The sequence below is a fragment of the Balaenoptera musculus genome, chromosome 11, assembly GCF_009873245.2.
Source record: "Balaenoptera musculus isolate JJ_BM4_2016_0621 chromosome 11, mBalMus1.pri.v3, whole genome shotgun sequence".
NCBI lineage: Eukaryota > Metazoa > Chordata > Mammalia > Artiodactyla > Balaenopteridae > Balaenoptera > Balaenoptera musculus.
The window spans coordinates 56,109,203-56,122,234 of NC_045795.1; the positions used below are offsets into that span (position 1 = coordinate 56,109,203).

The 13,032-nt window shown below is 42.7% G+C and overlaps 1 protein-coding gene across 3 annotated transcripts in view; it reads left to right on the forward strand.

Annotated features, from left to right (window-relative positions):
* CTDSPL (CTD small phosphatase like) overlaps window positions 1-13,032 on the forward strand; it is a 125,650-nt gene that overhangs the window by 66,439 nt on the left and 46,179 nt on the right. For 2 of the 3 annotated variants that reach the window (XM_036867854.1, XM_036867855.1), the window contains exon 2: window positions 3,216-3,254. The exons of the other annotated variant lie outside the window; for it this stretch is intronic. In XM_036867854.1, coding sequence (XP_036723749.1) covers window positions 3,216-3,254 — 39 coding nt within the window. The remainder of the gene's footprint in view (window positions 1-3,215; window positions 3,255-13,032) is intronic. 3 annotated transcript variants of the gene reach the window in all.

Here is a 13,032-nt window from a genome sequence, read left to right on the forward strand (position 1 = left end):
TCTCCTCCCACTGGTTTGGGAGTTTCCCAAGGACAGAAACATTTTCTGATTTAACTGTTTTTAATCTCGCAGTGTCTAATCAATACGTGACACATAACTGGTGTGAGAAGGCAATCCCAACCGCCACCACCATCACCACCACACACAGATACACATGCACAGAGTATGTGCATATTTTGTGCTGAGGTAGACTTATTATGACTTTCTGAGGCCTCACTCTATGGTAAGGGGACGTACCCGCGTAAGCAAATGGTCATTACGAATTCGGGTCATCCCAGGACATCCTGTGTCTTCCCTCTGTGCCCTCTTGCCGTGGGCCTTGCCTCCGCGGAGTTCAGATGCGCTGAGGACCTTTTCCCAGGTTGTGGTGAATGCAGACCTCTGCCTGGGGGAGCAGAGGTAGCCGGAGACCCATGGAGAGGAGCCTGAGGGCAGCCACATCTAGCAGCCCCTAGAAGTTACTCTCTGAGTTTGATTCTTTTTTTTTAAATAAATTTATTTATTTTATTTATTTTTAGCTGCGTTGGGTCTTTGTTGCTGCACGCGGGTTTTCTCTAGTTGCGGCAAGCAGGGGCTACTCTTTGTTGCAGCGCGCGGGCCTCTCTTTGCGGTGGTTTCTCTTGTTGCAGAGCATGGGCTCTAGAGCAGAGGCTCAGTAGTTGTGGCTCACGGGCCCAGCTGCTCCGCGGCATGTGGGATCTTCCCGGACCAGGGATCGAACCCGTGTCCCCTGCATTGGCAGGCGGATTCTTAACCACTGCGCCACCAGGGAAGCCCTCTGAGTTTGATTCTTAAATGCCGTCCTCAAACTGAAGGCTCGCAGTACTGTGCAGCATGAAGGCCAGGGTCTGTCCCCAAGCTGAGCCCAAGTGGTCTGGGAAGCAGCACCCCGAGGCCCCTGAAGCAGGGGCAGCGGTGACCAGTCAGATTCCCAAAGTGAAAATGGATCTCAGGGCAAGAATGGGGCTGGAGCTCAAATGGCTCCAGCCCATGGGGAGATTCTCCCTCCTCCATCCAGAGTGGGAGGATCAGGGTATTACTTTATTAAAGGAGCTAGCAGGCTTCCTTAAATTCAGTGCCAGGTAAATCTTTACTAAATACATTGCTCCTCCTTTTCCTTGCAAATGTGGCCATGTTGCGTTATGGGTTAAATCAGCCCTTTTGGGCTAGCATGAGCACCTTATCTCTTTAGTATTTATGGGAAATAGCCTGCCAGCTTCCAAACGAGTGATTGGCGAGTGAGGCTTGTGACCAGGACCTGCTCACCAGCTGGGGCCTTGCCACCTCCTGGCCTGAAGCACTGGAGTGTGTGTGTGTTTCTGTGTCAGGGCCATCTTCAAGGCTGGAGCCCAGCCCAGGCTCAGAGCCCACTGGCCTGGCAGGACTATTCCAGCATGTGGGTGTTTGACAAGCCCGGGCAAAGTGACCTTCGTGGACAGTAAGGAGTGAGTTCACTGGGCATCCTTGGCTTCCCTGTGTTACCTTATCTCATCTAACATTGCAACAACCCAGTGTGAGCCAGGTCGGGCCACCGAGGGGCTGCATTTCAGAAAAGATGACTCTGACAGAGTGGGTGGGGAGAGACCCATCATCATCAGACTGTTACGGAGGTCCCAGGGAGGGGGTGAGAGTGTGGGCCAGGATGACGACTCACCAGATGAAAGATGAAAGAGCCTGCGCCTGGTAGCTGACTGACTGTAGGGGATGCAGGAGGCAAAGCTGAGCTGGGTGTCCACCTTTCTGGTGTCCTTGTAGTGACATCGAAGGAGTCAGTTGGAGGAAGGAGCCCTGAGCTCTTCTTTTGGGGAACCCTGAAGATGATGTGAAGACTCCTGGGGAGACTGCCAGCCCAACGGATAGTTCAAGTGTGTTCTTAAAATACCCAGTCTTGGCAGAGTGGAACTCTGTGTAGGAAGAATCACATGGTACTTCTTATTCCATGTGCAGTCCCCAAAATGTGGTGTTTATTTTGAAGTGTGTGGTTTATGCATTTTTATCTAGAGAGGTTTCTTGGGATCATTTGTTGCTATTTTTCCATTTGTAAAGGTTTTATACCCTAGAAAATTCCTGGTTAAGGAACAAATAACTAAAAATACTTCTTACAAAGTCACGCTCTTATGGGAATTCAAATTATAAAGGTAAAAACTCTAGGCTGTCAGCGTCGACATTAGAATGTGCATATTTCCATCCAAATTATTAAAACTGTTGGCCGGTTGATACTAACAAGCCTTCTAAGTATTCCTTGATTTTCTCAATTTTTTTTTTTTTAATGAAACAACACTTACAAACCAATTCAAAATCCAAACAGTATTAAACCACTCATTTAAGGCTGTCAGAAAACTATGATAGTAGGAAGGAGACAACACAAACGTGATTTGATGGGATTTTCAAAATTAACATGAAAACATCTGTCCACATCTGTGAGAAATGATGACTGTTTTAATCAGAGTGTTGCAAGCATAAACTCTTTCCTTTCACTCTTCTCTTGTTAAAACAAAACAAAACAGGGAAGAGTTTCTGTGTTTGAAAATGGGGGATGAGAACAAGCCTCTTGCCATGTAGTCCAGGGTGAGATTTCCTTTGTCTTACAATCCTTGAGGTAAGAATTCTGAGTTCATTTTGATTCATACTAAAGCTGTTTCCATTATTTCACCTAAAGAGAGAGAAGGAGCGCTGTGTGTCCTGTTTATATGATGAAAATAAATTTCGCCAGTTGCTCTCTTGTCCCTTTTGGTTGCTGTCCCATGATTGGAAGGCTTGTTTATCCATGTGAAAAAGGAATTCAAAAGGGTTATGAAGTCCAGAGCTGATATTTGAGAGGCTGAAAAACAGTGAGGAAAGACCCAATGCCAGCAGCTTTTCCTTGTCCTCGGAGACCCCTGGTACCGTGATCGCCAGCTTTTCCAGCAGGGCTTTCGCGAGGGCACCTTGAGCAGCTTAGCCTGGTGGGCAGCATGTCAAATGTCCAGAGGCTCTCGCTGATCTTCCTGCCTCCACAACTGCAAAATAACGACAAAAGTAAATAGTTGGGGCCAGGTTTACTTTGCTCAGACAAGTTCCAGTCTGGTTTCTAAAATTAGGAATTCTGTGGGATGCAAGTGGTTTGGGCACCCTGCCAGAGGACTTGGTCTCAGGGGTGTACAGTGCTCTTGTTTGTTGTTGAGTGCTTGGAAATGTGCCTCTAAACCCTGTCTCATGTCTGTCCGTCTGTGCAGACCCACTGCCCGTGGCGGGAAGGCTTCTACCCAGCTCATGTGAGTAGGCACACCCCATCCCCACCAGCATGACCCCGCTTACATGAAGCTCTGACCCCGCTGTCTGTCCTCCATACACCGCCAGCCAAGCCTCCCAAGAGCTCAGCTCTCATCCTGTCTCTGTCCCTCCTCAGAGCATTCTCTCAACCCACCCCCACTGCCTTCATGGTAAGGCCCTCCCCACTCTGGTCTCACCCAGTGGTACATCCTCTGCCCCCAGCCAAACTGGCCTCCTTGTTGCCCCTCAGACACCCCGGCTGCTTGTTGCTTTTGTAACTTTCCATTTCTCCCATATAAACGTCCCTCCACCTGCCCTCTGTCCATCCTTCTGGGCTCAGCTGTAGTCCCACCTCCCCAGGGAGACTGCCCTGCCCAAGGGAAGCCTTGGCCAACCACTGTGAACGTTTGCCGGCCTCATCCAGCGTTGTTTCTTTCCCTCAACGCCCAGTGCAAAGGAGGCACTCGAGAAACATTCCTGTTTAACCTTGGCTTTTAGTGTCCCCTCCCGGAAGCTGTCCTTGCCCCGTAAAAGGCTGCCCTCCCAGTGCTGGCTCCTGGGCTTGTCTTTCTCCTCCACCCAGACTCATGGAGCTCCCTCTAGAATGCAGCAAGGGCTGCTATCACCCTAAGCCTCTAAGGGGAGCCATGGTGGCGGGGGGCGGGGGGCGGCCTGCATTCCCAGGGTCTTCCTTCCTGGGTTGAATGGGAATAAGCAGGGCCGGCTTCATGGGCATGCAGCCTGCATCCCAAAGAGGACCCACACGTGGTTTAATGCTCTGCTGTTACTGTCTTAATAGTCTTACTTTTTGAACAAGGGGCCCTGCATTTGCATTTTGCACTGGGTCCTGCCAAGTATGTATCTGGTCCTGGGAACAGGGCAGGTATTAACAGATGGGTTGGGGTGGGGACACAGTCCAGGAGGAATGCTGGCTGAGGTCTGCGTGGAGGCCAGTGGAGGATGGGAGGAGACACATCAGCTCTTTCCTTGCAGGGGTGGCAGTTCTCCAAAGGCAGGAGTGTTCCTCAGGGGTAGTGACTCCACGGGACCTGACTTTGGCCCTAAATAGCCTTACTGAGGTCCTGTCGTAAGCCTGCCGTTTTTATAGTGCTGTTCCAACAACTTTCCCATCTCAGTCAGAGGAAAAGCCAAGTCCTTCAAGTGGCCTGCAGGCCCCCTGACCTAGCCCTTCATCACTGACCTTCTCCCCTACCACTGTCCCCTCAGTTACTCTGTTGCAGCCACACTGGCCCCCTGGCTGTTCTTGAACATGTCAAGCATGCCCCTATGTCAGGGCGTTTGCACCTGCTGTGCTCTGAGCCCAGAAGGCTCACCCTCACCTCTTTCCGGCCTTTGCTCAGTCACTTAATCAGTATAGTCTTCCCCAAATACCCTATTTAAAATAACACACACACACACACAGCACTCTTTAACCTTTTTCCTGCTTTACTTTGATCTACAATATATATCACCATCTGACCTACTCTATGTTTTACATGTTTTTATTGTCTGTTTCTTCCCCCCTGGAACATAAGCTCAATGAGGGCAGGGATTTTTGTAAGCTTTGTTCACTGCTCTATTCCTAGAACACTACCTGACGCATAGCAGACACTAAATAAACATGTGCTGGATGAATTCACTGCCCTTTGGGGGCTGAGAGTCCTGCTGCTTGAGCCCAGAAGGAGGACCAGGAGTAACTGGGGAGAGGTCTGTGAGGCCACGCGAGGTCACAGAGAGACGGCAGGCTGGCAGACAAAAGGAAATTAAAAGGTACCACACAAATAAGTGGAGATAAAACTAGAAAAGCCGAAACGAGCGGAGCAGCAGGAGATAGGAAGAGACCCTCATTGAAGGCACACCAGAGAACTGAGAGAAACAGCTATGGTGGGTAAGGTCATAGGTTTCCAGCCCACACAAGAAATACTATTATTTTTTTCATTCCTGACCCACCGTGGATCCCATATCCATCTATCAGATAAGCTATTAAGGAATTAATTTCTGTTCTCATTTGTTAATAGAGACATAGATGGATCCCTCCAACATTGTAAATAAGAAACCGCCACTGACTGTCACGAGCCACGTGGGTCTGCGTCCTCCCAGCAGCAGCCGAGTTGTTGCCTGGGCTCCCAGAGACCCTGACTCATAATTTACATCCCAGGGCCCTCACTTAGGAACCACCCCCTTCAGTGCCCTCTGAGAGCCCTACAACTCTGAGAATCAGGTCATCCCGGGAGATCTCTCAGTGCCGTCCCTGGGCAGCTGAAGGTCCAGGTGCGTCAGTGGGACCGACGTAGGAATGTCAGTCCCTGTCGTCAGGTGCACTGGCCTGACTGATAAGTGTGGGAGGGGCCTCTGATCAAGGTAACCCTCTTGGCAGAATAACCAGACATCCAGTTCTTGCCTCATAGAGAACAGAGACTCTGGGGACAAATGACGTATATACAGAGTTGATCATTAGGAAAACTGAGGAGGGAATTGAAGACTGAATGACTGGCAGACTTGAGCTTTTGTTTTTATGTTTTGGCCTCAGGAAATGTCTGTGCTGTGAGGAGGATTATTGAGGACTCGTGAGGCATTATTTGAGGTGATTATCCCTTTTTGCAGTTGTGAACCAGTATTTGGTGTGACTGGATAGAGACCAAATGTAGAAATGGTTACATTTTAATCATAGAATCAACGTAGAAGTAGAACATTCTGGGTGAACTGGCTTGATGCTTTAGGAATTCTTCTGGAAGGAGTTTGACCCAATAATAGCAGTTTTTAGTGAATTTTATCAGTGAACTGTGGCTCTTGTCCAAAAGAAGAAGCAAATGCATTCATTACCTAGAAGATACTTGCACTGTTAGGCGACGGTGGTGATGAGCCAGGAGAGAAGGAGCCCCACCACAGCACTCGGGTCACCCACAGGCCAGAGGGAGCGAGAGAGATGGCCCGTGGTGTGCCGGTTGTGATGACGATGGGCAGAAACGTATAGGCTTTGCAGTCTGACAACCTGAGTACAAATTCCGCTTCTACCACTTGGTACATAACTGTGCACTCTTGGGCCAAGTCTAGGTGCCTCGCTTCTAGGCCACCAAAATGAGGATGGTGATACCTACGTGAGGAGGAGATTGTGTCAGGCCGAGCATGTGAGGCACTCGCCCAGTACAGGAGGCGTTCCTTCCATCAGCGGGAGCTGTGGCTTCCTCCCGAAACCACTCTTTTTTTTTTTTAATGTTGTTAAAAAAAACCCCACATAGCATGAAATCTACCCCTTAATGAATTTTTAAGGGTACAGTACAGTATTGTTAACTGTATGATCATTGCTGTACATCAGATCTCTAGAACTTTCTCGTCTTACATGATGTCCTCAAGGTACATCCATGTGTAGCACATGACAGTATTTCCTTCTTCTTTAATGGAATAGTATTCCATTACACATACACACACACACACACACACACACACCCTATAGTTTCTTTATCCTTATCCATTAATGGACATTTGAGTTGCTTCTACCTCTAGTCTATTGTGAATAATGCTGCAGTGAACATGGGAGTGCAAATATCTCTTTGAGATCCTGTTTTCAATTCATTTGGATGAATACCCAGAAGTGGGATTGCTGTATCATATGCTAGTGATATTTTTAATATTAAGTATATGGGATTTTTAATTTTTTGAGGAACCTCCATATTGTTTTCCACAGCAACTACCCCATTTTACATTTCCATCAACAGTGCACAAGTGTTCTAATTTCTCCATATCCTCTCCAACACTCGTTATTTTGTTTTTGTTTTTTGGGTTTTTTAAAAAAATTTTATTTATTTATTTTGGGCTGCGTTGGGTCTTTGTTGCTGCGCTCGGGCTTTCTCTAGTTGCAGCGAGCGGGGCTACTCTTTGTTGCAGCGCGTGGGCTTCTTATTGCCATGGCTTCTCTTGTTGCAGAGCAGGGGCTCTAGGCACTCGGGCTTCAGTAGTGGCGGCGCGTGGGCTCAGGAGTTGTGACTCACGGGCTTAGTTGCTCCACGGTATGTGGGATCTTCCAGGACAAGGTCTCAAACCCGTGTCCCCTGTGTTAGCAGGTGGATTCTTAACCACTGAGCCACCAGGGAAGCCCTGTTTTGTTTTGTTTTGTTTTGATGATAGTCATCCTTACAGGTATGAGGTGATACCTCATTGTAGTTTTAATTTGCATTTCCCTGATGATTAGTGTTATTGAACATCTGTTCATATACTTGTTAGCCATTGTGTGTCTTCTTTAAGAGAAATGTCAATTCAAGTCCATTGGCAATTTAAAAAATCTGATTACTTGGGGTTTTTTGCTGTTGGGTTGAAGGAGTCCCTTAACATATTTTGGATATTAACCTCTTACCAAATATATGGTTTGCAGATATTTTCTCCCCTTCTGTAGGTTGCCTTTTCACTCTGTTGATTGTTTCCTTTGCTGTGCAGAAGCTTTTTAGTTTAATGTTGTCTGTTTTTGCTTTCGTTGCCTGTGCTTTGGGTATCATATCCAAAAAATCATTGCCAAGAGCAATGTTATAAAGCTTTCCCCTGTGTTTTATTCTAGGAGTTTTATAATTTTAGGTCTTAACATTTAAGTCTTTAATACATTTTGAGCTGATTTTTGTCTATGGTGTAATATAACGGTCCAATTGTATTGTTTTGCATGTGGATATCTAGTTTTAAGAAACACCATTTGTTGAAGAGACTATACTTGCCCCATTGTGTAGTCTTGGCTCCCATTTTGAAGATCATTTGACTATGTATGCTTGGGTTTATTTCTGGGCTGTCTATTTTTTTCAGTTGGTCTATATATCTGTCTTTATGCCAGTACCATATTTTTGTAGATCTCTAATATGTTCTGAAGTCAGGAAATATGAGGCCTCCAGCTTTGTTCTTCTTTCTCAAGGTTGTTTTAGCTATTTGGGGTCCTCTGTGATTCCATATGAATTCTACGATTGTTTATTCTATTTCTGCCAAAAAAAAAAAAAGCCTCTGGGATTTTGATAGGGATTATATTGACTCTGTAGATTGCTTTGGGTGGTGTGGACATTTTAACAATATTGTCTTCTAATCCATGAATACAGGCTGTCTTACCATTTTTTTCTGTCTTCTTTAATTAATTTCACCAATGGTTTGTAGTTTTCAGTGTAGAAGTTTTTATCTCCTTAGTTAAGTTTATTCCTAAGTATTTTATTCTTTTTGATGCTATTGTAAATCCAATGGTTTTCTTTATTTCCATTTTGGATTGTTCATTATAAGTGTATAGAAATGCAACTGATTTTTATACATTGATTTTGTGTCCAACAATTTTGCTGAATTCGTTTATTACTTCTAATAGTTTTTTGGTGGAATCTTTAGGGTTTTCTACATATAAAATCATGTCATCTGTGAACTGAGATAATTGTGCTTCTTCTTTCTGATTTGGATGCCTTTTATCTCTTTTGCTTGCCTGATTGCTGTAGCTAGGACTTCCAGTACTATGTTGAATAGAAGTGGTAAAAGTAGGCATCCTTGCCTTGTTCCTGATCTTAGAGGAAGAGCTTTCTCTTTTTTACTTTTAGTAGGATGTTAACTGTGGGCTTTTCTTATATAGCCTTTATTATGTTGATGATTTTTTTCTTTTAATCCTAGTTTTAAAATTATTTTTATTATGAGGCAGTGTTGAATTTTGTCAAATGCTTTTTCTGCTTCTGTTGATGATCATGTGATCTTTATCTTTCACTCTGTTAATGTGGTGTATCACATTGATTGATTTTTGTGTGTTGAACCATCCTTGCATCCCAGGGATAAATCCCACTTGGTCATGGCATGTGATCCTTTCAGTGTGCTATTAACTTTGGTTTGCTAGTATTTTGTTGAGAATTTTTACATCTGTATTCATCAGGGCTATTGGCCTGAGGTTTTCTTTTCTTGTGATGTATTTGTCTGGCTTTGGTATCAGGATAATGCTGGCCTCATAAAATGAGTTTGAAGTATTTCCTTCTCTTTAATTTTTCGAAAAAGTTTGAGAAGGAATGGCATTAATCCTTCTTTAAATGTCTGGTAGAATTCTCCAGTGAAGCCATCTGGCCCTGGGATTTTCTTTCTTGGGAAATTTTTGATAACTGATTCAGTCTCCATATTCATTATTGGACTGTTCATATTTCCTATTTCTTCATGACTCAGTCTTGGTAGGTTGTATGTTTCTAGGAATTTATCTGTTTCTTCTAGGTTATCCAACTTGTTGGCCTATAATTGTTCACAGTTTTCTCATAATCCTTTTTATTTCTGTGACATCAGTTGTAATGTCTCCTGTTTCATTACTGATTTTACTTATTTGAGTCTTCTCTCTTTTTTTGTTAGTCCAGCTAAATATTTGTCAATTTTGTTGGTCTTTTCAAAAAACCAACTCAGTTTCATTGCTTTTTAAAATTGTTTTTCTATTCTCTATTTTGTTTATTTCTACTCTAATCTTTATCATCTTCTTTCTTCTGCTAACTCTGGGCTTACACTTCTAATTCCTTGAAGTGTAAGGTTAGATTGTTTACTTGAGACCTTTCTTCTTTTTTAATGTAGGCATTTACTACTATAAAATTCCCTCTTCATACTCCTTTTGCTACATCCCGTAGGTTTTGGTATGTTGTTTTCGTTTTTATTTGTCTCAAGATATTTTCTAATCCCTTTTGATTTCTTCTTTGACCCATTGGTCGTTCAAGAGTGTGTTGTTTAATTTCCACATATTTGTGAATTTTCCAGTTTTTCTTCTACTGTTGATTTCTAGTTTAATTCCATTGTGGTCAGAAAAGATACTTGGTATGATTTTAGTCTTCTTAAATTTGTTAACACTTGTTTTGTGACCTAATATGTGATCTATCCTGGAGGATGTTCCATGTGCACTTGAGAAGAATGTATGTTGTGCTTTTGTTGGGTGGAATGTTCTGTATATGTTTGTTAGGTCCATTTGCAATATAGTGTTGTTCAAGTCCTTTGTTTCTTTGTCTTTTCTCTAGATGTTCTATCCATAACTGAAAGTGGGTTATTGAAACTGCTACTGTCATTGTGTTGCTGTTTGTTTCTCCCTTAAGTTCTGTCCATGTTTACTTCATATATTTGCATGCTCTGATGTTGGTGCATGTATGTTTATAATTGTTATGTCTTCCTGGTGAATTGACCCTTTTACCATTAGATAATGTTCTTCTTTGTCTCGTGATAGTTTATTTTTTTAAAAGATTTTTGATGTGGACCATTTTTTAAAGTTGTTATTGAATTTGTTACAATATTTCTTCTGTTTTATGTTTTTGGTTTATTCGCCCCAAGGCATGTGGGATCTTAGCTCCCTGACCAGTGATTGAACCCTCACCACCTGCACTGGAAGGCAATGTCTTAACCACTGGACCTCCAGGGAAGTCCCATCTTGTGACAGTTTTTGACTTAAAGTCTATTTTGTCTTTATAAGTGTAGCTACTGTCCTTTTTTTGGTTACCATTTGCAATGAATATCTTTTTCTATCCTTTCACTTTCAGCTTATGTGTGTTCTCAAATCTAAAGTGAGTCCCTTGTAGATAGCATATAGTTGGATCTTATTTTTTTTAATCCATTCAGCCACTCTGTGTTTTTTTATTGGGGAGTTTAATCTATTTACATATATAGGAATTACTGATAGGGAAGATCTTACCATTACATTTTTTTAAAATAAATGTATTTATTTTATTTATTTTATTTTTGGCTGTGTTGGGTCTTCATTGCTGCGCATGGGCTTTCTCTAGTTGCAGTGAGCGGGGGCTAGGCTACTCTTTGCTGTGGTGCATGGGCTTCTCATTGTGGTGGCTTCTCTTGTTGTGGAGCACAGGCTCTAGGTGCACAGGCTTCAGTAGTTGTGGCTTGTGGGTTCTAGAGCTCAGGCTCAGTAGTTGTGGTGCACGGGCTTAGTTGCTCTACGGCACATGGGATCTTCCTGGACCAGGGCTCGAACCCGTGTCCCCTGCATTGGCAGGCAGATTCTTAACCACTGCGCCACCAGGGAAGCCCCCTTACCATTACATTTTTTTAATTGTTTTCTGTCAGTCTTGTAATTTTTTTGACCCTCTTTTTCTTTCTAGCTCTCTTCTTTGTTTTTTGTTTTGGGGATTTTTTTTGGAGTGACATGCTTTTATTCCTTTCTCATTTTCTTTTGTCTCTCTTCCATATGTATTTTCTTTGTTGTTAGCATGGGACTTACATTAAACATCTTATAGTTATAATAATCTATTTTGAGCTGATAACCAAGGCCACTTTTAATCTTGGCACAGTTTTTAGGAATAAGGTACAACAAATGGATTTTTTAACTTTTTCACTTTAACCTTCCTTTAATTACTTTAATGGAGTTAACTAGAATTAGTGCATGTATATTTTATGAGCCTAATGCAACTAAATCCCAGTGGTATTTTTTTAAAACTTGATAAAGTGATTCTGACATTCATCTGGAAGCATAAAGGGTTAGACTATCCAAGAGGTTTTTGAAAAAAAATAATAAAGGAGGACTGGTACTATTAAATATAAAACATTAAATCTACAGTAGCAAAGCTATGTGTTACTGGCACAAGAAAAAGAGTGGGATGAGATGGGATGGGATGGGATAGGGTAGAACAGAATGCCCAAGTCATTGTATAGGATGAATTGTTCAATAAATATTATTAGTATATTTGACTAGTCTTTTGGGGGGAAAAGGTAGATTCATATATCCTACTGTGTACCAGAATAAACAGGTAAAACCGATAAAACAGATAAAATGTTTACTTTAAAAGATATTTACTTCAAACTAAAAAAGAACTAGAAGAAAATATAAGTGAATAGTATATTGTATTAGGTTGGGAAGGAATCATTTGAAAAATGGTTAGATTTGACTTCCTAAAAACTAAAACTTCTGCACATACATAGCTACTATTTTTAAAAAGTAGAAGGCTGAAAACAAAGTGATGCAATTTCCAATGTACAGAACAGTCCAAGAATTATGTCTCTAATATGTGACAAAGGAACACTTATAAGTCAAAGAAAAAATATAGAAAAATAGGCAAAAATATATAAGCACAGTTTTCAAAAGAAGAAATAGAAATGACCAAAAAGTATATGAGAGGGACTTCCGTGGAGGCGCAGTGGTTAAGAATCTGCTTGCAAATGTAGGGGACATGGGTTCGAGCCCTGGTCTGGGAAGATCCCACATGCCATGGAGCAACTAAGCCCGTGCACCACAACTACTGAGCCTGCACTCTAAAGCCCGTAAGCCACAGCTACTGAGCCCGCACGCCACAACTACTGAATCCCACGCGCCTAGAGCCTGTGCTCCGCAACAAGAGAAGCCACCGCAGTGAGAAGCCCATGCACTGTAATGAAGAGTAGCCCCTGCTCACCACAACTAGAGAAAGCCCGCGTGCAACAACAAAGACCCAACGCAGGCAAAAATAAATAAATAAATTTATTTTTAAAAAAGTATATGAGAGATTGTAGAACTTGGATGGCAATCCAGAAATGCAAATTAAAGCAACAGCAAGTTACTGTTTTCACCTTTCAGCTTGGCAAAGGCCATTTAAAGTCTCAGAGTTTGCACAGCCTAAGTGGAACACCCCATGAGGGGGTGTGCATACACACTGCCTCTCTAAGTGGCAAATTGTCCATAGATATCAAGAGGCTTGATGTTTTTTTCAAAGACTTTGGCCTTTGAAAAGCAGTTACACTTCTAGGTATTTCTTCTAAGGGGTAAATCAGACGTGCACATAAAATTATGTATGCTATGCTCACTGCCATATTATTTTTGATGATTTAATTTTTTACTTATAATGT